A 26,897-nucleotide genomic window follows, 5' to 3' on the forward strand; every position below is an offset into this window, starting at 1 on the left:
GGAGAGATTTTTAGCACATAGGATACATAGGAGTCTCAGGGGGTCTAAGAACTCCTGTTTCAGAGATCTGGTTTCTTCATAATTAAGTTTCAAGTCTCCGTATCAGTGTGTGTGTGTGTGTGTGTGTGTGTGTGTGTGTGTTTGCCTGTGTGTTATTTCTGGAGTTCCTTTTTCCCCCTGTTGTTTTGTTTTACTTTCTAAAACTTGCTATCTCCAAAATCGTATTAAAACAACAACAACACTTCATCTTACTTCAAACAGTTCTTCAGTAACACAGGTATGATTCTAGAAAAGCTATGCCTTCAAATATCATTATAGCAAATATTTTTAAAAGAAAACTCAGGATAGTCAAGATTTTCCAATAGTGAGGTTGTCATGTTACTAGAATAACACTTATTAATACCCTGATGTGACCAAAGAATTCAGGCAGTTCCTAAAGCATTTGCTATGATAAGGTTACATTTCTCACTGGTCGATAGCTTGCCTCTAAAACCTGAGTGCATCCTGGGCCCTCCGTGGTCCAGTCTATTCAGAGATTCACATTAAAACAATGCCCAGTACAGCAACCAAACTACATAATAAACATTTTAATTTTCACTCGTGTTTCTTGGAGCAAGCCCAATTGATAACCCAGTGGACCAAGTTTCAAGATTCCCTTTTCCCTTTCCTACCTTACAAACTTGTAGCTGGCCCACACCCTCTTGTTCAGCAAAGTCCTAAAATATCCCAGACAGCCAGCTGTACCACTTTTCTGATTCTCTGCCCTCTTAGCTTTTATTATGTTGAGTAACTTGGTCTTATGATGTTTTTAAAATTTCCTTTTCACTTTGCACATTAGAGAGCCCAGGACTGGAAGGGTAAAGAGGTCTCCTGCCTTTCTCCTTATCTCCAGCCTTGTGCATCTCTGACCTTTCTCCAAATTCTGCAGCATAAATGTCCCAGGAACCAGATGGGCAGGGCAGGAGCAGCAGAAATGCAAAGCAGGCAAAGACAAAATCTCATTACTGAGAGAGGGACCAAGAAGAGAAACCTTTAGGACAGAGACATTAATATAAATGTCCTCGACACACTTACTTGAATCAAAGAATAATAGCTGATTAACTTGTGAATAGTATTTCTCAAGTGCTAAAAGATAATAATGGTTAGTATTTGTTTGGGGTTGACTCTGTACCATGCACTAATCTAATCACTTAAAATGCATAATCCAAGTTATTTATCCCAACAACCTGGAGAGTAGATACCCTTATTTTTCCTACCTTGTAGAGGAGGAAACTAAGGCATAGAGAGGTTATGTAGCCTCCCCGAAGTCACACAGCTAGTAAGTGGTGGCTTTATTTAGACTCAGACCCACAGCATCTAACTCCGAAGGCTAGACTTTTACAATATAAGTAAAGTACGCCCCAAAACTTGTTATGAGTTTGGTCCAATTTACATTTTTAGACCTACTTTGTTCTTTGGCTGGGTGTCCAAAGATACATTTTTTGATGATTTCCACGCTGTGGCATTTGCTTCGCTGCTGGTGGTAGTTTTATTTGTCACTCCCCTTCTTAACTTGACACCTAGAGACACATGTGGTTAACCGAATCCACATAAAAAATTTTAAAATAAGTGAGTCCACCCACAGTTTTAGATTCTTCCTTTCTAGAGTGCTTTGCTCCCATCACTAAAGAATCTGAGAAATAAGACTTTCCTGATTTCTATAATGAAGGGAAATTAAGTCATGGATCCCTCTGACTTGTTTTTTCTTTATTCAACTGGACAGAGAAGTCTTATTACCATAATGACTTTGGTCTTGCTTTGTGGGTTTATTTCTTAGTTTTACTTAAATTTCCATAAGCAGGTGCAATTAAAGAGGCTTACTCTGTTTGCGGGCGTATTCTGCTGCTTTGGGTGCTGTTAACATGGCGAAGGGATGCAAGGAGAGGCGGAAAGGTGAGGCTCGGGGAACCTGAAAGGAAAACAGTCCTATTTTTATTTTCTAATTTAAAAAAATATTGTATTTATTTATTCATGAGAAACACAGAGACATAGGCAGAGGGAGAAGTAGGCTCCCCGCAGGGAGCTGATGCTGGACTCGATCCGAGGACCCCAAGATCACTCCCTGAGCCAAAGGCAGATGCTCAACCACAGAGCCACCCAGGCGTCCCAGCAGTCCTGTTTTTAAAAGCTGCGCACACTTTGTGCTGTTAGCACCTGCTAGTTTTAGCACCTGGTCTCTAGAACCAGCCCATGGTCGTCGGACAGCACCAACCATCCGTGGGTGACTCCTGTTTCGCATGGCACACCTGTTCATATACTGCCCTTTGCTCCCACTCCCGGTCGCCTTTGCCCAGGATGCCCTTTCACACACTGATGCTCTTCACATTGTTGCCTTTGACCTGGGATAACCATTTGCGCCTTTTCTGCCTAGAGACTCCTACTTTCCCTTAGAGATGTAGCACATATCACCTTTTCTGAGATACTTGCTCCTTGCTTCCCCACCCCCACTCTCCTATGCTGGCACCCTGCACCCCACCTTATCTCAAGGCAGAATTGCTGACTCTACTTGTCTGGGAGCTCAAAGCATGTGCTCATGTAGGACAATCCCAGTGTGGGGTAGTTAGTTATAACCCACTGTCTGCTGCAATACACTGGAAACTTCTACAAGGTTAGAACTGTCTCTTCATTCATTCCTTCCTTTGACAAGTTTTCAGTGAGCACCTACTATGGGCCAGGCCCTGTGTCAGGAGCTATGGTTACTAAGAAAGACAAGGCTCCTGCCCTTCTGGAGCTGAGGAGGTAGGTGCAAACGATAGACGATTAAACATCCAGGGTAATCATACGTTGTGATAAGTTTAATATATAAAACAAGATGATGTGCTAGCAAGTGACTGGACAGCCACCACTTCAGACAGATGGTCAGAGAAAGCCTCTAGAAAGAAGCAGTGCTTCAGCTGAGATTTCCAGAATGATCGACCACCAGCTAGGGGAAGAACAGGAGAGGAGTGCTCCAGGCAAAAGGAACAAGAAAGTATTCTTAGAATAACCTGCATTTCCAGACACAGAAAGGAAGCCAGTGTGGCTACAGTATAGTGAGAAAGGGGAAATTATAGATGGGGCTGAGGAAGGAGGCAGGAGCCAGATCATCTGGGTCCTTGTTGGCCATGGTAAGCCATTGAAATATTTTTAAGCTGTAGTGTGACAAGGTCTGATATAGGTTTTAAAAAGATAAAAAAAAAATAAAAATAAAAAAAATTAAAAAGATGACTCTGGCTGCTGTGTGGAGAATGGGTTGGATTGTGGAAGCAGGGAGCCCAGTTAGCTAATTTGACTTTTTCTCTCCAGTTCCCTAGGGAGTGCCTAGCACGTAGTATACCCTCAAGTATCATTGACCAGTAGAACAACTACCATTCTAGTCCAGCAATAGTGGTTAAAAGCATGGACTTCAGTCAAACAGGCTGTATGAAAGTGCACAAGGTGTGTGACCTTGGGCATGTCACCTAATTCCTCTGTGCGTGTTTCTTCATATGATAATAATAATCATGGCAATGACCTTATAGGGTTGTGGTAGGAAATAAAAATTTAGTATATGTAAAGTGCTTAGAATAGTGCTTGGCACATAGTACAATATATTGACTTTTAAATTAATGATAATAATAATTATTATTATTTATATGTGTCATCACCATCTCCCTCCCTGACTCATCTCTCTATTGTGTAGCATAATCCATGGCAACAACTTGGCCACCATTTTCCTTACAAGATCCTGCCTGGAAACAGCTAATCAAAGAATTAATTAAAAAAACAACTCATTAGAGCCAGGAGGCCTGAAATAATTAATATCCTTCTGCAAGATCAATAATTTTCTGCTTTCTCACTGAGGTTCAGGCTTTATATTTATAGAACTTATTTCTAAGGAGCAAGATATGGTTATACAATTCTCTTTATGTATACATTTCAACAAATATGCTGTTTCATCAATAGGACACCCTTACATGATGTATACCAAAAGACAAGAACGATATCCATTTTTAAATAATAAAATACCAATTTTTAGATTACGAGGTGGGTAGAAAATTTTCCACCCTATCATCCAAATTGATAATGATCAAGTTCCCGCATAATTGGTATTCCTTCAAAATAAATAGAAATCTGTATTTCCACAATTTGAGTTTAAGATAATTGTGTGGTTTATATATAGGTGGGATGTTTTTGTTTTAAAGAAAGATACTATAGCTATGTATTATTTTGCAATTTTCAAGAAGAATGACTGACCAGAGAGCCAGGAAAAGCCTGTGTCCCTGACAACCCTGCGGAACTGTGCTACCGGCCCTGGTCTGCCCACCTCTGGCTCCTTCACGTGAGAAGTAGATGTGTTTTCATGATTACTATAGGTTTCTGGTTGTATTTTACAGAAAACATGAGTTAAACAATAAATGAGGTTATGTTCTCTTTGTTGACCGAGTAGTTTATAGCTATCTGGGCGGGGGCCCTTCTAAATTTGATCTCAGCTTTCTATTTAAATGCCAAAAGTATTTATAGAGGGGAGCGCCTGGGTGGCTCAGTGGTTGAGCGTCTGCCTTTGGATCAGGTCATGATCCTGAGGTCCTGGGATCAAGTCCTGCATCAGGTTCCCTGCAGGGAGCCTGCTTCTCCCTCTGCCTATGTCTCTACATCTTTTTGTGTCTTTCATGAATAAATAAAATCTTAAAAATATATGTATATAGAGTTTATTTCCTATCTACATTGTAAAGAAATTAACATAAGCATAAAGGATGGTCTCCCACTTCAAGAAGTAGATAATCTATTCAGAAACATGGCCCTAATATGCAGAATTTGAGGAAAGGAGGCTTTGTATTAGTTTGGGGGCAATTATGGCTATGGGAGCAGCCCTTCAGAATAATGTATACGAAGTCCAAGAAAAAGAGAACTGGCTTACATGTCGTTCTCCATGCATTTGAAGATTCAAGACTGATGCTTTTCATGCTCTAGTTCCTTATCCACTGGGGAAGATAGAACCTGATAATTTTAAATGTCACTTCCAACTCAGATATTCATAAGTCCCGATAATCTGATGGCTCATGAAAGCAGTTCCTACAGCTTCTTGTGTAGTTCATATGAGAAATTATTTTCAAAGTAAGATGAAATTCAAGTCCTAAACCTAGAGTTGATCCTACAATCTTTTTTTTTTTACTTTAAAGCTATTTACTAAGGTCATCGTTGTATCAGTATAGAAGTATTATTACAATTATTTCTTGATTCATATTCTTTTGAGGTGCCAAATTGTGTCCAAAGCACATTTAACAAAAATTTCTTCTAACTGGAAGTGGGAAGAGAGAGAGAGGAAGATGGAGGTTTGTCATATAGGAATGTGCACAAGAAAGGCCCTGGATACATCAAGGGATGAAGAGTATAGATTTTTTAAAATTTGAGACAGAGAGAGCGAATGAGTATGAGCGGGGTGGGTAGCAGAGGGAGAGGGAGAATCAGGCTCTCTGCTGAGCAGACAGCCAGATGCAAGGCTCAATCCCAGGACCTGGGATCATGACCTGAACCTAAAGCAGACACCTAACCAACTGAGCCACCCAGGCGCCCCAAGGGATGCAGAGTATAGACAGTAATCTTCATCTGCCTTTCAGCCTTGAGGACTAATTTACTAAAATGTCATTTGGTTTCACTGAGACAGAAGGTGCAGAATTTCTGATTCTAAATGTCAAAACAATTGAACGTATGCTCACGACAATCATATTTCTCCAAAGTAAAATTAGGGCACATCGTCTGGAAAGACAGTTGTACTGTCCAAGATGCTTTTCAAATGTGGTTGGGATCATGCAACATCATATTTTCTAAATGTTTTAATGTTTGTGAAGAGAAAGGGCAAATTTCAAATAGGAAGAGTACTGGAAAATCTAGGACTTGACTGATTATATTTCTAAAAATTGAGGCTCTGTGTAAATTAAAAGAAAGAAAGAAAAATGACCCAACCAAAAAAAAAAAAAATGGACGGAAGATTTTTAGCAGGCACTTCACAGAAGAAGAACATAGAAATAGTTATTCATTGGTAATCAGAGGAATATGAATTTAAACCACTTAACAGCCACTTAACAGACTGACAAACTTAAAAAGCCTGAAAATAGCAAGTTTTGGTGGCAACCAGATAACCTCACTGCAGGTAGAAGTGTACATTGGTACGACCATCTCATAAAACAGTTTGGCTTTATGGAGAGCTGGAGATGCACATACCGATGAGGTGACGGGGTCACACCTAGACATAGGCCATACAGAAATCCTGTTACTGTACACAAAGAGAGATGTAAGAGAAATCATCCAAATGTCTAAAATAGAAGAATATGTAAATAAATTGTGGCTACTCCTACAGCGGAATATTATGGGCAGTAAACAGTGTGTAATATCAGAGATGAATTTCTGCAACATAATGTTGAATGAAAAAAGAAAGCCATAGAATAAAACATCTGCTTCACTTGTAAAGACTGCTTTTTATATTACTTCTATCAAGTTCAAAGAACATGCAAAACTAAACAGTATGTTGATGAGACATGCATATGTGGTAAAATTAGAAAGAAAGATAAGAAAATGGTAAACACTTGATTCTATATAGTGGAAACAGAGTAACACGAAGGGTAGGGCCTGGAGAGGATGCAAGGGGAGCTCCCAAACTCTTGATACCGTTCCATTTCATCCACTTGGTGGATTTGTTGTTTGATTGGCTTTTAAACTTATATTGTAAGTATTCATTTGGACATAATGGATATTGAAAGCATGGTTTTCCACCTCTCATCATAAAGACCTGCCAATATCGAACTTTTGTGTAAACCCAATGGATCCTTCTTCTTATCACGAAAATGCTTTTTCATTTCTGGGTCAGCATCTTTCAAGAAGAGAAAACACTCGGCAGATTATTGTGGTAAGTGCCTGGAGGCTAGGGCTGCAGAAGGATGTGAGGGGAAGACGAGCCTGCTGCAGGGAGGCCAGGCTGCTGTCAGTGGACTTCTGTGGATGAGAGGCAGGAGTGTGGGCGGGTTTGGAAATAATAACACTAATGTTGAAGGTCCCCCACCCCATACCAGCATCATGCACCTGATGTGTATGGCCTCCCTGAAATGCTCAGAAGGACCTAGCATACTTTGGTAAGTGTAATCATGCATATTTACATGTGGGGAAATAGGGAATCAGGGAAGTTAAATAACTTCTCCAACGCCACACAGCTAGCAAGTGGCAGAGCTGGAACTGGACACCAGTCTGTTTGCCCCTGAAGAGCGTGCTTTGGACGTGAGGTGGAGTTAAATAATGGTTGGTCAGACTTTGGGGTGTGGCTGCAGGAAGAGAGAGGGTAAGTAGAGGTTCTGGTGTTCTCTAGTCACCTCTCCTTGTCTTTCTCTTCTCTTTGTTTGTCTTTCCTTCTTCTTTCTCTGACAAATGGAACTGAAGAATATTTTTATTGCCTGCTTGCTTTGTTGAAAGCAGATTTATGCTTCTTTTTCTTCAGTTTAAAATTGAGCAGGCTATTTTATATTTATCTGAAGCTGGTTGTTAGTAACAGTCATTTGTGTGAGACCCTTAGTTGATTTTTTTTCCCCTATAGGTCCAACATCCTCAGCAGAAAAATGGCTCCCTGTCATCAAATAAGAGCTCCCTATCAGCAGTAGAACTTGAGGATAATAGACTTGGTGAACACTGAGCCCATGATGCCTTTCAGTCACCAGGTGGCAGCAAATACTCCTGAAGAAAGCCATTAAGCCAATGCACAGCCCATATAAAATTGTGCAGCCAATTTTAGTGGTAAGAACTTCTACATAATCTGATTAGTATTCTACAGGGCTTTACGCTCTTGCTTGGACAGGATCTTAGCTGTTGCTTAGGAGATATTTTATCCAGAGGAATCAAAGTTTATTCATATACATGCAGCAATTAGAGAAGAATCTTTGTTAATAACTTCTTTTGAACAACCCCATCTCCCAGTTAAAACAATTTTTTGAAATTATGTTAAACCTCGAAAGACTGTTTTAAAATAGCTCTTACAATTTAATATTCGAAATGCTACATTTCCATTGAGAGGTTCTATCAATTTCTGATTTAAGATGTGAAGGAGGTCCCAGAGTTGAGCTGATATATAGCCACAATAGAGAGGCCTGGGCTGGTATTCTTGAGGTAGAGGGGAGCCTGTGAGGTCCACAAAGGTAGATGAGCCTTGCATTCTCGTATTTGTAGCTCGAATGGTATCATACTCTTTGTGATCATTTGGTGTCTAAAATAGGCAAAGTTTATATTATGTTGATAATATATATGATGCTTGATGAACTATTTAATTATGTAGAGCAGTGGTTCTCAACCAGCTGTGATTTTGCTTCTTAAGGGACATTTGGCAAAGTGGAGAGACATTTTTGGTTGTCACATTGGGGGGAAGCTATTGGCATCTAAAGGGCCAGCAATGCTGCTAAATATCCCACAATGGACAGGACAGCCCCCAGCTCCACCCCTACACAAACAACAAAGAATTATCGGAAATGAAGTGTTGAAAAACCTTGATTTATAGAAATATAGAATAGATCATATACCCAAATCCCAAGTACCAGAACCTTAACTATAGCTATTGTGTTGAGGTTACCATGTGCCAACCACTAAGGGCTCTACTGGTACTAATTCATGTCATTTCCCACAGCAGTCCCTTTTTCTGGTTCCAATTTTTTTTTAAGATTTTATTTATTTATTCACGAGAGGCACACACACACAGAGAGGCAGAGACACAGGCAGAGGGAGAAGCAGGCCCCATGCAAGAAGCCCAATGCAGGACCCAATCCCGGGACTCCAGGATCACACCCTGGGCCAACAAAGGCAGGCGCCAAACCACTGAGCACCCAGGGATCCTCTGGTTCCAATTTTTATGATGAAATCGAGGGTGATGGAACTTAGAAGGATTCTTCTGCTTGCAGTTGGCTCTAACCCAGGCAATCTGGCTTCAGAATCCTCATACTGAACCCCTACCCAAGCTGCCTTCCAGTTACAAACCTATAAATGAGCTGAGAGTCATATCCTATAACAATATACAAATGCAGGTGTTTGAAGGAATGCCCCTTCCATGTTAGTATTTTCTATGGCCTTTTTGAGCTGGTCATTATGTATTCTATGTACTCATCTGGGCTTTTTAGTTTGAGTCACTGACTGTGAGAACAAGACTGTGCATAACCAAACAGGGAATGTGCTGAATAAAATCTATTTACTGAATAAGTGAAAGACAGGATGGATAGGCAGCAATTGGCCTGCCCACCTCTAAATAGCATGGCTTCCTATTCCAGCCCTTTAAAATGAAGCTAGCTAGTTGCTTACAAAGGCCAGAGTTACTTGGACACCTGTGTTTGCAAACTTTCTTGATTGATAACCGAACCAAGACTGGAAGGGTTCATAGGGCCATCCCCTCCAGGATGTGATTTTCCATATTTGCCCTTTGACCATGTGAGTCAAGGTCAACCAGTCAGTGCATGATGCCTGCCCTAGCCATCCCCAGGCACCAGAAGATGTGGAAAAATACAATGGCTGAGCCCTAGGGGGCTGGGCTGGATAGTTATGTGTATATGTTAGGAGGGTTGGGGAAAGGGGCAGCCTTCCAGAGGGCAGCCTGGAAGGGGGAAAACTGCAGAAAAAAACAGCAGAAATGAAGCACTATGATTTGCTTGGCTCTTTAAGGAACCAAAAGAGCTGGGATATCTTTAAAAGCACAGAATAGCTTGGTCTCTGAGGAGTACTGGACCTGGGGTAGCTTATATGTCAACCAAGGTAGAATGTCAGCTCCAACATAAGATACAAGACCTACGAGAAAAGTAATCTTGTCTGACTTGTTCACCATCAAATCCTTTGCACCTATAACTATATTGAATGAATGAATGAATGAATGAATGAGGTTTAAACTAGGGTGATCAGAAGAAAGGTGCTGATGTCCTCTGTGACCAAGGGGCTTTGAGCTTCAGGACTAGAGCCAGCTGACATATGGATTAAAAGTGACTAGGCACTCGGATTCAAAGTTTCAACACTTTTTAGTAAATGCTTGACTCTTCAGCTGGACCTGGTGGGCTCTTGATTTTATGAGACCCCACTGTTTGCTGTATGGTCTACAGGTAAAAGAACAAGAGAGGCAGGCATTTCTGTGGCCATAGCCCTGCCTCTGCCCTGGCCTTCCTGCCAAGTTGTGGTGGGAATCAAAAGTGACAGTGTGAGCAGAAGGTTGGGTTATTAGGGTATGGACTCTCTGTTTCCTCTCTGCCTCCCTCCCACTGCACACCCCTCCAGCTCTATCCCCTTTTCCCTTTTCTAGAGGTATCTAAAGTCAAATAGATCACTAGTTCACCTCTAAATACTATCTTATATTTAATGTTTACTAAATGTTCATATGTCTGTAAGTAGCAAAAACTGAACTGGCTATAAGTTTAATTCAGAATATTAAAAAATTTTTTTAGATCAGTATACGAAAACTCAAAGAAGGAAAGGGATCTAGGGCTCCGTAGAAGTGGTGTCAGAAGTGGTGTCACTGGACTTCTGATAGTTGTTGCTTCTACTGTTGTAATGTAAAGGACTCTCATGGGAAGGAGAAGAGTGGTGGCAGCAAACTACAGAATTTATCAGGAGATAGAACCTTGCAGAGCTTGTCCTAGTTCTAAATGTCCTGGTACATCGTGCAAGAGGAGCACTTGGACTTGCCAAACCTATATTACAAAATGTGGAAGTGAGAAATTCTGCTCACCAGAAACAGAGGCAGAATCTAGACTCTAAGCCTGGTGCTCTATTTGCTGCCTCTACTCAGCCTTGTGCAAAATACGTTTGTGATTACGAACAGCCCTCACATAAGCAAATCATTTTACAAAGATTTATTATCCAACTAAGATATAGCTACATCTGGTTTTGTACATTTTGATGAAAAAAAAAACCCTGTTGTTTCATGCAGTTGAAAATATTAAAAACACATTATAAATATATAAAATAAATTCTCTCTAAAAATCTCTTTTATTAGATAGTTTCAGATCACTCCTACCTTAGTAGCCCCAGAATTGGTAGAAGAATCAGCTCCGTATATTTTAAAGACTTCCTCAATTGGGATACTGTTCTGTTAAAAAAACAACAGCACCAATAAATGCATTATCATATCATGGCTTTTCTTATATTACAAAGCAAAGAAATCATAGCTCTGGTGTGTCTAGTATCATGCTTGGATACCATGGGCACTAAACAAATAACTTCTGAATAAATGGATAAATCAGAATCTCAGTATTATTATGTATGTCTTTCATTCTTGTGTGTTTGTTTTTGCCTCTTTTTTTTTTCTTTAAGATTTTATTTATTTATTTATGAGAGACACAGAAAGAGGTAGACACAGGCAGAGGGGGAAGCAGGCTCCATGCGGGGAACCCAATGCAGGACTTGATCCTGGGACTCCAGGATCACGCCCTGGGCTAAAGGCAGATGCTCAACTGCTGAGCCACCCAGGCATCCCTCAAGGACTTTTCAATATCTTTAAAACTGAAACATTTAATATTAGTAAATCCTAAGCATTTAGAAAGATCAGTTGAAAAATAAAATAAATATGCATTAATATCAAAATGCACATAATAAATATGAAATCTCCATATATGCAAATAGTGTTCTTTTTCCTTACCATTAAGATTCCAGCATAAGATGATAAAATCATTGCTTCTCTTTCTTTCTGGTTTGGATATACAGGTCTGTCATGAAATGGCATTTTCCTAAGGGAGATAATGAATAAATAACAATAGAAGGCTTATTTTTTTCTTTTTGACACCTAGTAAGCTTATAATAATAATCCATAATTAATCTCCAATGGCCATGTGTTATGCACTTATTTACAAAATTGAGGTGGTTAATCTGCCATCAGTATAGTACACACTTTGAATTTGCAATTTTGCAACAATGGTGATGAATTTGCCTTCCATGTTTTCACCACTGCCAAACACTGGCCACTATGGTGGACAATTATGGTTTTGCCAATCTGTATCCTCTTCCCCTTCTGTGGCAGAACTCTCCCCTTCTTGCTGGGGTAACTGCGTCACCCACTGTAAGCCTATCTGCTTCTAGGAAGCCAAGGACACCCCTAGATTCCAAGGGTAGAAAACACACTGTGGACTAAGCTAGTCAGAGTATTCCAATCCCCCACCCTCCATCTCTGGACAAATCAGGGGCTGAGGCATGATTGAGACACAATTCTGTGATATTTTTCTTAAACCTATTTTCCTGCGGACTGAATATTGTGACAAAATGGACTGAATGAAGAATAACGTTCACCGTTGAGTGGCTTAGTCTGTTAAGGATCAGACTCTCGATTTCAGCTCAGGTCATGATCTCAGGCTCCTGTGATCGAGTCCTGAGATGGAGCCCTGCCTTGGGCTCTGTGTTGAGTGTGGAGCTTGCTTGGGATTCTCTCCCTCTCGCTCCCTCTGCTCCTCCCCACCACTCAGGCTCTCTTTTTCTCTCTCAGAAAAAAAAGAAAGAAGGAAGGAAGGAAGGAAGGAAGGAAGGAAGGAAGGAAGGAAGGAAGGAAAAAGAAAGAAAGAAAGAAAGAAAGAAAGAAAGAAAGAAAGAAAGAAAGAAAAAGAAAGAAAGAGAAAAGAAGGAAGGAAAGAAGGAAAGAAGAAGAATGTCTACCCAGAGGAAAGAGTCCAGAAGTAAATCTTGATGACATAATTTGAGTTTTAAATTAATCCATGCCTAATGTAGACTCCTGGACTTTTCAAATAGAGTCAATAAATTCCTACTCTCCTCCCCTTTTGAGGGGGAGTACTTAAGTCTGTTCAAGCTAGATTTTCTGTTTATTACAACTAAACCTTAATTGATATAGCTATCCGGGACAAGGTATGTGTTCTAAGGCAATGGAACAGAAAAAATAACTGGCCTCTTGAGTAAGCTATTAAGTCCTGGCCTCATTAGTTCCTTATTCTTACCAACTGAGTGAGTCTGCCTGGCACACATGGAAATGCCAATAATCCTGAAGGATTCAAACAGCTGTAGTTCAAATAGCTCAGCTCAGGTATATGTCTAGTTAAATGCTTAAGAGATTGTGTTTGATAGTCCTTAGAAAACAACCATAGCCCTTACCCATAGAATTGACCATTTTTAAAAAAGATTTGTTTATTTGAGAGAGAGAGTGAGAGAGAGAACACAGAGAGAGAGGGAAAGGGAGAGGGAGAGGGAGAGGGAGAGGGAGAGGGAGAGGGAGAGGGAGAGGGAGAGGGAGAGGGAGAGGGAGAGGGAGAGGGAGAGGGAGACTTCCTGCTGAGCGGGGAGCCCAACTTAGGGTTGGATCCCAAGATTCTGAGATCATGAACTAAGCCAACGGCAGATGTTTAACTGACTGAGCCACTCAGGTGCCCCAAGAATTGACCATTTTAAAAATCACAGCACATGCATTATAAAGCACAGTTATATTTCTAAGATACAACATTATGTGTGAGAAAGATCGTCTGACAGAAATCAGTCAGCAGAGATACAAAATATGTAAACATGCATATGTTGACAACTATGGGGTCTCTTTAGGTATCTAGCAGGCAAGGGATACTCACCCTGCAGCATTTTCGAACAGAGTGCCTCGTGGTGGAAGATGCCAGAGAGAAGCTTTCTCTATCACTACTCATAGTCATACATTTAAAAAAAAAAAAAGAAGGAAAAAAAGAAACTATTTCAACTCACACTTTCTCCCACTCCAGCCAAGTTAAGTCTTCTGAGTGATCCAGCCATTGCAAAGCAACATTGATGGCCAAGTCATAGTGTGCCTGGAAGCGGGAAGCACAGACAGCAAAGGGATGGGCTTAGACATTGGCTGGAGCACCCCCTGGGCCCAATGACTATGGCATTGCTAAGCCTATTCTACTATTTTATGATGTCCACAAGGGGCAGGGGGACCATCTACTATGTCCAGTAACCTGAAGCTCAGACAGAGATCTGAGATTTATTTAGAGATCTTCAGTGATCACATTTACTTCTCACTAGGGCCATTTTTAAATTTTTGATTCATGGTGACAGGAAAAGAAAGGTTAAATTCTTGGAAGGAAACTAGGAATCAGGGAATCTAGGTTCAAATCTAGATATTGCCAACAACTCACAATATATCCTTGAGTAAGCCACTGATGTCCTCAGAGCTTCAGTACCCCCAAGTTTTAAAATAGTAAAAGGAGAAGGTGGGGGAAGAGGGCCACAGAGAACGGTTTTGAATTCTGTGAGCAGAACATCAGAAATGTGCTCTCAGGAAGATCTTGGGAGGCTTCCAAGAGGAGGCCCTGGTGGATCTTGGGCTTGAAGGATGAGAAATTCTCTAGGTGGAGAAGGACATCCTGGGTGGCAGGGCCAGTATGAACAAAGGACTGGAGGTAGACCCGATAAGAGTCTTGTATACAGTAAAAGTTGAGGACCAATTCGAATGTTCACTTCTATCCTATTGATCATGTTTCTGGTAATATCTAAGCATATTCACCTTGTCCCTATCAAAATATTCCTTCTCTCCTCTCTATCCCCACCTCCGGAAAAGGGAAGGTTGGTTTTTGTCTTGGCGGTATTAGATGGGTTTTAAGGTTCTAACATTGTCTAAATAATGTACAGTTGACCCTTGAACGCCCAGGGGTTAGAAGCACCAATGCCTGCAGTCTCAAATCCTCTATAACTTTTGACTCCCCCCAAACTTAACTACTAATAGTCTGCTGTTCACTGGAAGACTTGCTGATAGCATACACAGTTAACACATATTTTATATATTACATATATATACTATATATATTATAGATTACATTCTTATAATAAAGTAAGCTAGAAAAAAGAAAATGTTATTAAGAAAATCGTAAGAGAAAAAATATTTACAGTACTGTAGTATATTTATAAAAAAAAAAAAAGATTCCGTGTATAAGTGGACCCATGTTGTTCATGTTGTTCGAGGGTCAACTGTACTTATTTCTTTCATCAACTAAGCCAAACTAGAAAACACAACAACAACAAAAAACAAAAACAAAAAAAAGAACAATGATCAGTGGTTGAAACCTAATCCAAATGTTGGTGCTTGGACCAGCAGCCTTGGCATCTCCAGTTGCTTATCACAAATGCAAATTCCCAGCCCCACCCAAACCTCCCAAATAAAAAGGGCCTTGCATTAAGATCTCATTAAAGCTGGAGAAGCACTTATTTAATCGATTTATTTTCTCCATTGAACATGTGCATAGAGAAGTACTTTTAGAACGCCAAGGCTGAACTGCTTATTCAGCTCCAGGGAAGTCAGGCAGGGAGTGGAGAGGGGTGAGGGGTGGGGTGGGGGGAAGGGTGGGGGGAGGGGCAGGGAAGGGGAGGAGCAGAGAGAGAGCCTTTTTTCCTTCTTAGTGCAAGAGGAGGAAACAGGTAAGCATAAAAAAGCTGAGGGTTGACTAATTTATTTGAATTAGATCTTTACATAATTTCTTAATTTCTGTGAAGGGAAGTTTCATACACATCAGGAATCTGAGTTCCAGCATAAATAATGATGAAGGATTTTAGGATTATTCAATCCTTTGGTTTTCTCCATGAATGTAAATGGTAAAAAACAAAACATTATTATATTCGAGAACTACATACTTCATTTTGTCAAAAAGTTTTCACCATCATGTATATAACATTTAACCTTGCACTCATTTGCTTTTTTGTCTTTCAAGGAGAGAAAAAGCAAAAGTCCCATGACTTTTACGTTCTCATTCTTTTTGCTTTCTGTGTAATGAGTTGAAAAGACCATGTGGAGGGACCTAGGATGAGAAGAGGAGGAAGAGGACATTTGGGGAGCATCACGATTAGCCTTGTTCACGATCTACATTAGATCCTTGTTCTGTCCCCTGAACACAAATAACACAAATGTGACTTGCATTGGCATGCCTTTCTTTACCATATCATCTAGAAAGGTGAGTTGCCTTCTTCCTTTTGGGTCAAATTCATTTTCCCGAAGTCTGATGCCAATATAATCTCCCCTTAAAAGCAAGAGAGCAGCATTGAGCCATTGGGAATGAGAGGGGAGCTCTGTCTGCAGAAGAACATTCTTCCCAACCCTCCCTCCTCCACCAAAAGACAAAGCCACTGGTGGCTTTGGTAGCTCAACTAATACTCATTTTTATTTAAGTAGCAATTCTGCAATGATATAGATTTAAAGCTTCTAACCACTGTGAACTTCAATCACATTTATCTAAAAATAAAACTCATGTAGTTGGAACAGAATTGATGGGAAAGTGGAGAGGGGCCTGACAACTTCCCACACGCAGAGGAGATCTTACGAAACCAAAAGGATGGAGACCTGCTGTTTAAAACAAAGATTCCCTTGCTGCCTGCGTTAAACTCAGAACGTCCAAAGTTGAAAAGTTCCAGCCCTGTGATATTCTGTATGGATGTATTCCCTTGCCCTAAGGCCTTCTTCCCTATTAGAAGGCAAAGGAGGAATTATGCATAAAACCCAGGAATTCCTGTGGGAACCTTTCCCAGCTGCCCTGGGAGAAGAGAAAGGGGGCTACCCCCCAGGGGAAGTCAGGAGAAAGGAAGGATAAAGGGTTCTGGGTCCCCAGGGTCCATCTGTAGATCCACACTTGGACATGAAGTCAGTTCCATTTTCAAGGTCCGTACGTGCACTTGCGGCAAGTTCCTGCCAGGGCAGTGGGGGCCGGGAGGGGTAAGTTTGTGTCTGGTTTCCAAAAGTTTTCTGAGTCTATTAAGCTAAAATTAATAAAAAATTCTCAAGTTTTGCTCTCTAATTCCAAGGTACTCTATCTAGAGTAGCCTAAATCTTATTCTTTGGATATAAAATTAAATCAGTTTTGAAATTCCAGTTCTACATGGAGAATTGACATTTCTGATAACAATTTTTTTTTTACTATGTTGGCCTCCAAGCACATACATGTAAGTAAATATGTATAAAGTCATACATATTTTCTTCCAATATTTTTTAAGGACTTGTTAAAAAACAATTACTACAATAGGCGGGAGAAAGGACATCTGATGAAGACTGTGAGGTCTTTGATAAAAAGGATGTTATTGTCATACCTATAATGTATATGAACTAGAATGGCCTTTTCCCCCCTTTTGATGTGGTCTGTGTTTTTCACCAACCTCTTAATAAAGTCATAGAAAAGCTACCGGGGGAGAAAAGCTACCGGGGGAGAAAAATTTTTTTCCAGGGGAAAGCTTGACTTTTTTTTTTTTTTTTTTTAAGTTCAGATGTCAAGAAAAAGGAGATGAATTATTTAGTCAATAAGACTGACAATAATAGAGGCAGAAGCTGCAATTAAAATGCCGGACCCTTGGGTACATATTGCAGAAATCTCTTCTATATCTTTCACCAGCAGGGCCCTTTTAAAGGTGCATCCTGAGCGGTACAGGCAATCTGGGCTGGGGGCTCAGCTGTTGGGCTCTAGAATGGGGGTGCCTCTGACACACATGATCCTGGCAGAAACGTCCTCTCAGGAGAGTCTGCATCCTCCTTTGCACCACATGTGAGGCCTCTCAGGCAGGAGGCAGAGACTAGCTCATCTGGCTTTCTGCTTTACTGCAGGAATAGATTCTTCCTCAGATTTTTAACGCCCTCCCCCCACCCCACCTGCCAATATCCAGACCACCTATGACCTGCAACCCACCAGAAGCCTAGTGTAATAAACAAAAGTTTATTCTCAATCATACTTACAGGAGCTTTTTCATTTCCTTCTTTAGGAGCTTTCTTTCCATGATTCAAAGCTTGTCCAGCTGGGCAGGTAGCTGTAGCTTACACTGTACCTGATATCCTTGGGGAAGACCCAGCCTCTCTGAGCCTACAGGCTACAGCAGCAAATCAGAGAGAATTGGAATTGGGATGCTATCACTCCAAATACCAGTCATGGAGTCCTAGGCTCTGGAAGGGATCCGGGAGTGTGCAGAGCTTAGACCTCTTATCCAGCAAGTTCCAGGTCAGAATTAAACTGGCTGGGGATGAGGAATGGGAGGGCAGTGCATTCATTGTACCTTGAGTTTGTCTGATAACCTTTTATTTTTTCCAAGTTTCCCAATATTCATCACTTACTTATCCTTGCAATAAGCTAGCAAGTAAAACAGCCCTGGCTCAGGTAATAGTAGATGAGATTATTTGCAAAGAAGCATCAAAAGTGTTGTGATCTGAATCTGTGGGTTCTGTGCACATTCAACATAGTGACTCTCAGTGAATCCACCTTGGTACAATGGCTCATAATGGAATTTTCTATAGAATCCATTACGGCTTTCTATGGCCAAGGGTCCTGGAAAGAACATATCACCATGGCAAATATGAAGCCATAGCCTCAGTTCTTACCCCCACACTGAGCCAGAAATTCAAGTTTAGATAAGGAGGTCAAAAAGGGTTTGAAGTCACAGAAATGCGGTGCCCAGAGAGAGGTAGAAGCAGGATATCAACTATGTCTGCGATGTTTTATTCTTAAACAAGATCAAGCAAATTGTGATGGTTCATTTTTATGTGTCAACTTGGTTAGACCGCTGCGCCAAAATATTTGGTCAAAAATTGTGCTAGGTGTTTCTGAGAAGGTGTTTTTTGGATGAGATTAGCATTTAAATCAGTGAACTTTGAGTAGAGCAGATTACTGTCCGTTATGTGAGTGGCCTTCATTCAATCAGTTGAAGGCTTGAATAGAAGAAAGATCGACTTTTCCCAAGGACCAAGGAATTCTGCTGGAGAACCCTCTCATGGGTCTCCAGCCTGCCAGCCTACTACCCCTTCAGATTTTGGACCGGCCAAGCCACTACAGTCACGTGAGCCAATTCTTTAAATCTCTCTCTGTTCATTTATACACATATATACATATATTTTCGGTTTCTCTGGAGAACCCTGACTAATAGACAAATGTATATTTTAAAAAGTTAACATTTGTTGAATCTGGGAAGATAAATTCACAGATGTTCATTATCTTAACTTCTGTACTTTTGAAATTGTGCATGTGTTTTTAAATCATTACTTTAAGTATGGTTGGAATAAATAGAACTTTGGAAACTTTTGGGAAAAAATTGCAGTCTATATTTGATTCAGCTCACCAACAAGAAGCAGAGAGAAAATAGGATATCATTAATTTAAATGAATTCTTCACCAGACCAATTTAATTATTTTGGACTATTCTTGCTGCCACTGCATCTGCTTCTGTCTTGGACGAGATGTGGAAAAGATGAAGACGAAAGGTGGGGGGCAAAGTCTGAGCATTCCATAGGGAATGAATGAACTCCATAGATAGTAATATAGTTCTCTACGGGAGAGTCAATTGGGAGAGAATACTGCAAGCCAGAGAGGGGACCTTGTGGCCTAGAAGGAAAAGCACTGAGCCGGTGAGGCCAGATGCCGGGATGTGGTGTCCACTCCACCACTGATTGGTGTGGTGGTGGCCAAGCCTCTTGACTCTTCTGCACCCCAGTTTCGGGTCTTATCTAAAAAATGATGAACCTGGCTGACGTCGCCAAGAACACCTTTTGCCCTAGCACTTGAAACTTGATAAAGGCTAGCACTTGTACTTCACTGAGTCAGAAGAGCACTTATTGGTAGAACATTTGCTTTATCTCAATTCCTTGACAAGGGGGTGGGTGGGCTCCCTTAGCTTTGATACCTTTTGAAAAGCAAAAGACGTAGCATTGGCTTTAACCCATTCTTGTTTGTAATTCTGAGCCAACTCTTTGATTTTCAGACTTACAGATTATAAAATATACGTCTCTTGGATGCTGTGACAGCTTCCTCTTAGACTGCCCTCCCCAACCGCCATTCAATGTGGCATAATATACAAAGGTTAAAATCTTAAAAGTATGAGCATGTCCCAACCCCAGGAGGTCCAAAGACCCAGTAAGCCTATCAGTTAGCTGTGTCACCTTGGATAAGTGAATCTGTCTCTCTGTGTTTTTGTGTCTCCTCTTCTGTAAAACAATCAGTGGAATGAGTCGAGGTGTCCCTTCTAGCTGTAGAGTTCGTGACTTACATGCTTTGAGGAGCTGGGCCTGGTTGAAAGGGGGCCGTTTGCATAGACTACGTAGTTTCAATTTGAATTCAGCCACTCTTCTGTCTATAGAGCTTTCACAAAAAAACAAGACTCTGGCTGGAAATACACACAAAAGAGTTAATAGAAAGAGGTCAGCTGTCTCAGGCATTAGCTGTTTCATAGAAATGAACCCCACAGAAGTCTCAGCTTTACTCTGTAAGAACATCATGCCCTGAATATCTGCACGCTCCATGCAGATCCCCTCTGCACCCCTACATCTATGATACAAAACTCTCAGATTGTGTTCTATTAGGTGTCCAGCCCTTAACAAATTCCCCTTTCAGAATCTCTCACCAACCAGAGACCGATTCCGGTGCTTTTGTCCTCTCCCTGCTTCTGGAGGTGTGTGCCGGAGCACCGAACATCATGGGCTTGGGCTGGTGCTCACAGACATCAGGAAAACACATGCTTCTTTTTTGGTTGCTAGGAAACAGTGACTGAATGAAAATCATTTGTTTTTACCCAGCCTCCTACCCTCTGCCAGCCTGCAGGGGAAAGAATGTCATATTTAGGACCGGGTTGTGATCCTGACCTGGAGTTCACGTATCTTTTTACCTGAGTAGGCTTTGGTTTCCCCCCTAAATGATTAATTGGAAAGCTGAGAGGATGCAAGAAGTCCTCCCCCAGGGTTTTTTATAGCACTTGGCTGCAGATTCAGGAGTCATCTGACTGAGCAGGGATTGCTGGAGAAGCCGGGGAACCTGTGGCCCCTCTCACACTTAGTGTGCCCTGGAAGCACTTTGGATGATTCCACCTACAGACACAGAGTGGTGGGAGTCCTGAAGGACCACTGCCTGGTACAAGGGATCATCACCGGGACGCTTGAGTGACTCAGCACTTGAGCATCTACCTTCAGCCCAGGGCGTGATCCTGGAGTTACAGGATCAAGTCCCACATCGGGCTCCCAGTATGAAGCCTGCTTTTCCCTCTGCCTGTGACTCTGCCTCTCATTAATAAATAAATAAAAGTAAAAAAAAAAAAATCACCATTTCCCCCCTGCTTAAGTGTCTTCGTACTCATACACTTGCCTCCTCATCCTGAGTACTTCCCTGCTTACAGCCGGCTCACGGTTCCCCACTCTCTTAGAGACCAGAGCTCGCTGTGGCCTGTACGTGCATCTCCTCCACACCTGTGGGCAGAGCAGAGTTTATTCTGGTCCATGTGCACCTGGGTGTCAGTATCACTTCCACTCCTCTCCACTGACCAAGGCTCTTGGTTACCTGGTATCTCAAGTGTTCGAGGAGTGACAGTAAAAACTCTAGATTTGGATTTTTATAGCCTGGTTGTTCACTCCACGTTGAATTGATAGGATACCCAGATGTTTCCAGGCTTTGTGACCTTAAAATTTATATCATTTGAATTTGATGCAGTTTAAAAAAAAATGCAAGAATGTGAATACAAAATTAAATGTTTTTTAGAACCATTAATCACAAAGAGCTGACAAATGCCACCTATCAAAAGCATAAAAACAAATCATGGTATTATCTTTATTATTAACTGAAACAACCTAAAATTATATTCTCTTCCATAATTTTTGATGACTTCTTAAAATGACAAAGATTTTGTGATATTACTTTCTATGGAGAGACTAGAAAGATAATTCAGTCTTTCCTCTAGTGTGGTTGTTAACAATTATTTTTATTACGAATGAAATATTAGAATAAACTAAACATTGTTTTTCAGCTTACTGGCTCCCTGTTAGTGATGCCTACTTTATAGTGTCACCACAATTTCCTGCTCCCCAAGATGCTCCTTGCCCAAGGGCAACCCAGGAGAACTTTAGCCTTGACCTTGCTCAGCCTGTTCACCTTTGCCTCCCTTCCCTGTCTCCCTCCCACCCCAGCTGAAATGCTACAGCTGATCCAACTCAGCCAAGACATTAACTCCAGTGTTCTCCTCCCCAGCTCCAATCCCTGGAGACCCAGAGAGAGTTCAGGTCCTAAATGGACCAATGGAGGCTGCTGGATGTAATGCCAACAGTGTACCTGCCCTGCCCCAATGCCAGGGCAGCCACCCGGGCATGGAGGGTGATGCCTAGGCTGCCTCTTCCTTCTTCTCCCAGTGAGAACACATCTAGCTTTTGAAGAACCCAAGAAAGTGATGACCCCTTTACCTTGGCTGCTTTGGCTTTGGGAGAAACCTACCGCTTCTTATACTTCCTATTGCCAAGATGTTAAATCAAAACAAAACAATACAACATCCAAAAGCACTTTTATACCACAGCTAGAAATTGTCAGTTCTCACAGCATATCCTGGAGGCAGATATGCAAATAATATCCTTGTTTTATACATAAGGAAGCCAAGGGAAGAAAAGGAGGTAATTTGCCAGAGAAAAAAATCCACTTTATCAGGTCTGACTCCCCAGACAATGCATCTTTGCCAGACTTCTTTTTTTTTTCTTAGTAGGCACCATGCCCAACATGGAGCCCAATATAAGGCCTGAACCTACAATCCCGAGATCAAGACCTGAGCTGAGATTAAGAGTTGGACGTTCAACTGACTGAGTTACCCCCCTTTACAAGACTTTCAGATGTATTCTTTAAAGTTAATAAGATGTTTATAATATTCAAGATATCTGTATATAACATACTGACTTGACACTGCAGAACATTTCCACAGAGTGTAGATATGAATTTTTCATCTTCATCAAAACTTATGTTTAAATTACTGAAAAGTAACACTACTACATAGTAAGACAATGAGGTGACAACTGTGTGATTTTGGTTAAGTTACTCAATTTCTGCACTTTATTTCCCTTTTCTGTAAAGTGTAATGAAAATCTATATCAAAAAAAATCTATCTCATAAGCTTCCAAACATTAGATATGACATTTATATATATATATATATCTTTGGCCTGGAGCATCATAGTCTTTTACAGGATAGTTGTTATTACCAGTACAGTTTTTGCATCTTATTCAATTGTATTTATTCATCCTTCCTTCTTTAAAAGTGTTATCTGTGGGTTTATATTGAATCTCTTTATTTCTATGGTAAGTTTCTTAAATGTAAACAGTATGTTTTCTATCTTTGCGTTCTTAAACAAGATGCATAATTATGCATTGCAGGTATCATGCATTCACTAAAAATTATCTGACATGGGGAGATTTTTTTATGTGCTAAATGTAATGTGGACTCTGAACACATTTAGCAGATCAAATCTCTGCTCTCATTTGTAGGCATGCTCTTGCCCTTAATGGTTGAACAATGGGGGGAAGATGGTGTTGGCAGGGGTTGACCAGATGGCAGTGTTTTTAGCATTTGCATTTGGTAGGGGGAAAAGCCTTTGTGTGTATATAAATAGTATATGGTAAGCCAGCCTATGTGAGCACAGAACTTTTATATGAAAAAAAGAGATGAGATTTAGTAATCTTCCCTGTGAACATAAGAGACTGACTTTATTCACCTTAGGATTTAGACATGTCTGAGCATATCTGGGCAAGTCAGGAAGATCATGGGTTACAGAGTTGTACCAAGATTCCGTTTGCATCAGTGGTTCTCAAAATCAGCTGTACTTTAGAATCACCAAGGAGCTTTTAAAACTCCCCAGATCAATTAACTCAGAATCTCTGTGGGTAAGGACTCAGGCATCCATATTCTTCAAATTTCTCCAGGGATTCCAGAGGCTGACATGTGAAGTTGGAGGAATAGTCAAGGTAATTCTCTGTTATTGCAGTTATACTAACTTTTAGTTTGAGGGAAAGTAATCTCCACTTCCCCAGAGAGGCATGAGGCAGAGATGGACCACTTTTCCCCTTGGGCCAAGGTCACACTAAATATGATGCCCAGCACTATGACAGTCAACTTATTACCAGTCTGAAGCTACCAAGTGGATGAAGGCGGAGCCAAAGAACTTCAATTATATGTTTTTATTTCTTAAAGTTCTTATTTTTAAAATGATTCTTATTTTTAAAGCCAGCTATAGTTAGAGATTAAGAGTAATTTTAGCAGAAGACATCCTAAGTGATATACTTTCCTAAATCCAGCCCCTAATGCTAGGATCCTCAATGGAAGGGACTGCACTGGAAGAGTGAATGAAAATAATAAGCATATATGTGTATATGCATATACATGTATATATGTATATATATGTATATATATATGCTTAGATTTAGATTTTATTTATTTATTCATGAAAGACACACACACACACAGAGGCAGAGACAGGCAGAGGGAGAAGCAGGCTCCCCATAGGGAGCCTGATGTGGGACTGAGTCCCAGGACTCCAGGATCACGTCCTGAGCCAAAAGCAGATGCTCAACCACTGAGCCACCCGGGCGTCCCAAAAAGCATATTTCCTCTGTGATCACCATGGGACATTGGGAGCACCGGTTGACATCAGCGATGATACCATAAGCTTCTACCACAATGGGAGCAATATCAGCAGCCATGACGGCAAAACTCGGAGGTGGCCTTAATTTCAGACATCAGCGCTTGGCCATTAGACATCAGTAGCTTTGATGCAGATGTTTGTAGGGATGGAACTTTTCTTCTATCCTTTTAAGTTACATGCCTGAGGCCTGTGATTTAAACTGACAGGCAGATAAACAGGAGAAAAGGCATAGCAATGTTTATTGATGTTAATATCGTTACGTGCATGGAGGCTTCACAGGAAAGTGAAAACTCAGAATGATTAGGCTCAGGGCCTTATTTTCAACAAAGAGCAATAAATTGTGAAGAAGTGACCAAAGGAAAGCATGTTTGGGCTTCCAGGGATAATAAATTGTGGGAAAGTGAGTAGGAAATATAGAGGGGAAAATAATTGTGAATAATGATTATTTAGTAAGGTTTATTTGTGTAGATGCATCTTGGTGTTATCTCTGAGAAGAAGGACACCTTCAAAAGAGAAATTTATGCCCTGCTTTTAGGCAGATGGAGGGGAGTGAGTTCTTCCTGTATCTGATTTATTTCAATTGCCTTCAAATCAAAATAACCCTTATGCTAAAGTGGTAGGTTTTGGGGGTGCTATATTCTGATTCCTTTCACCTTAACAGCCACTTTTGAGCATAGCAGTGATATTCTTTGGTGGGCACCAGCTGCCATCTTTCCTTGGGGCAGTGCTACCATTTTAGATTTAGCAACAAAGGACATTATGTAGGACATTTGTATGTAACAGAAACAATCTTTACTAACTTTATTTTTTTTTAATTTTTATTTATTTATGATAGTCACAGAGAGAGAGAGAGAAAGAGAGAGGCAGAGACATAGGCAGAGGGAGAAGCAGGCTCCATGCACCAAGAGCCCGACGTGGGATTCGATCCCGGGTCTCCAGGATCGCGCCCTGGGCCAAAGGCAGGCGCTAAACCACTGCGCCACCCAGGGATCCCTCTTTACTAACTTTAAACACATATCTTATTTTTTATATCATCATGGATCCATATCTTTTTCTCCTATCTCAGCTTGTGAACATCATATTTATTATATTACATTATAATTCAAATATTTTTGGTATTAAATTTCAACATTTAAAATATACTCCTCTTTTTAAAAACCTATTTTGACATTTTTCTTATTATACTGCAAGCCTCCAAAGATGTTCTACTCTGTGACTGCCCTCATGAAGGATATGAAACCCATTAGGACAAGGACCCTGCCTTCAAGAAACAGTGAAGAAGTGATAGGTAATATTGTCATCTTAATTTGTTTCCAAGCCATGTTTTGGAAGCATGGTAGGGGTTGAGCTTATTAAGAGCTCCTATTTCTCAACAAACTTAAGGAGACAAATTATTCTGAAATACTGCTTTTGCAATAGTCTTTCTTTTCTTTTCTTTTTTTTTTTTTCAGTCTTTCTTAAAACAACAAACAACTTAGAAATTAATCTACTAATCTGGTAAGAAGGAATAGATGATCATGCTTTCTTATCTAAGAACACGTTTTACTTTAAAAATAAAAGTAGAATCCTACTTTCATGAACTTGGTGTAAGCATTGGGGGGAAAAAAGTCAATCCATTATGGTAAACTGAACCATTTCCCACCTTCCTTAGATATTTGTAACATTAAACAAGAGGATTTGTACAACTTCCCCCAAATAAAATCAGAAAATAATACAGAAGCTGCTTCTATCAAAGAGCACATCTCACCTCGTCCTCTCTTCTGTCCCTTGATCCTTATATTTCCGCAGTAGTTGGGCATCACTGATCTCGTGCATAGTTGGAGACAGAGCCCTGCAAATGGAGCACACTTCCTTCATTGACTCCATGGAAGTTAATGAAATTCATCTCAGAGTCATGGAGTCAGAGAGAAGACCTTTTGATTTTCTTTCTTACCTCAGACCCCCAGTTACCTGCCAGTTCCCTCTCTCCTTCCTGCTCAGGACCTCATTTTTAACTGTCAGGAGATTTCAGAAATGTGGTAGGACTTCTGGGGTGGACTTGGTTTTTAAACATAACCCGGGTTTCCTCAGCCCCATCAGGCTGGGGCAGAGATTGTAATAGACCTTCAGTTGTAATAATGAACAGTGTTAATAGACTGGATCTTTACCAGAGTTGAGGAAACCCCAGTTTCTCACAAATCCATCCCCCAAAGCTCAGAAAGTCCCATGGGGTTCTCCTGGCACTCTGTGGAGTTCTATTCAGCCACTTCTGTAGTCGGTCTCCTGCTTCTCCAGTCACTGCCAACATTTTAACCTTCACCTCCCTCAATCTGTGTGGCTTGAGACTCAAGTCACTCTCAGCTTCTTAGGATTGAATCATAATGTCAACTGCCTTCTGTGGGTCAGACTCATCCTGCAGTCGCTTCTCTCAGGCATGGAGAAACCACCCCACACATGCGAGGGTTCATTCTTCTTCACGGCTTATCATGCATTACTGTCTGATACTCCTGGTGACTCAGACTGTGATGATTTTGATTTTGTTGGTTAATTGGTGTTTTCAATAGT

At 40.8% G+C, this 26,897-nt stretch overlaps 1 protein-coding gene across 17 annotated transcripts in view; it reads right to left on the reverse strand.

The window, feature by feature from the left end:
- Positions 1-26,897, reverse strand: part of LOC121480574 (gamma-crystallin A) — a 58,985-nt gene that overhangs the window by 8,230 nt on the left and 23,858 nt on the right. For 2 of the 17 annotated variants that reach the window (XM_041737200.1, XM_041737201.1), the window contains exons 3-7: positions 13,687-13,769; positions 11,642-11,729; positions 11,021-11,092; positions 1,861-1,948; positions 1,447-1,559 (exon numbers count right to left, since the gene is read on the reverse strand). In XM_041737200.1, coding sequence (XP_041593134.1) covers positions 1,447-1,559; positions 1,861-1,948; positions 11,021-11,092; positions 11,642-11,729; positions 13,687-13,769 — 444 coding nt within the window. Of the gene's footprint in view, positions 1-1,446; positions 1,560-1,860; positions 1,949-11,020; positions 11,093-11,641; positions 11,730-13,559; positions 13,636-13,686; positions 13,770-15,889; positions 15,972-17,668; positions 17,933-19,961; positions 20,079-20,315; positions 20,445-26,100; positions 26,426-26,897 lie in introns of those variants that run through there. The other 15 variants (XM_041737195.1, XM_041737196.1, XM_041737193.1 and 12 more) reach the window with 15 other exon arrangements.

This window comes from Vulpes lagopus, chromosome 22, assembly GCF_018345385.1.
Source record: "Vulpes lagopus strain Blue_001 chromosome 22, ASM1834538v1, whole genome shotgun sequence".
In the NCBI taxonomy this organism is placed as follows: domain Eukaryota; kingdom Metazoa; phylum Chordata; class Mammalia; order Carnivora; family Canidae; genus Vulpes; species Vulpes lagopus.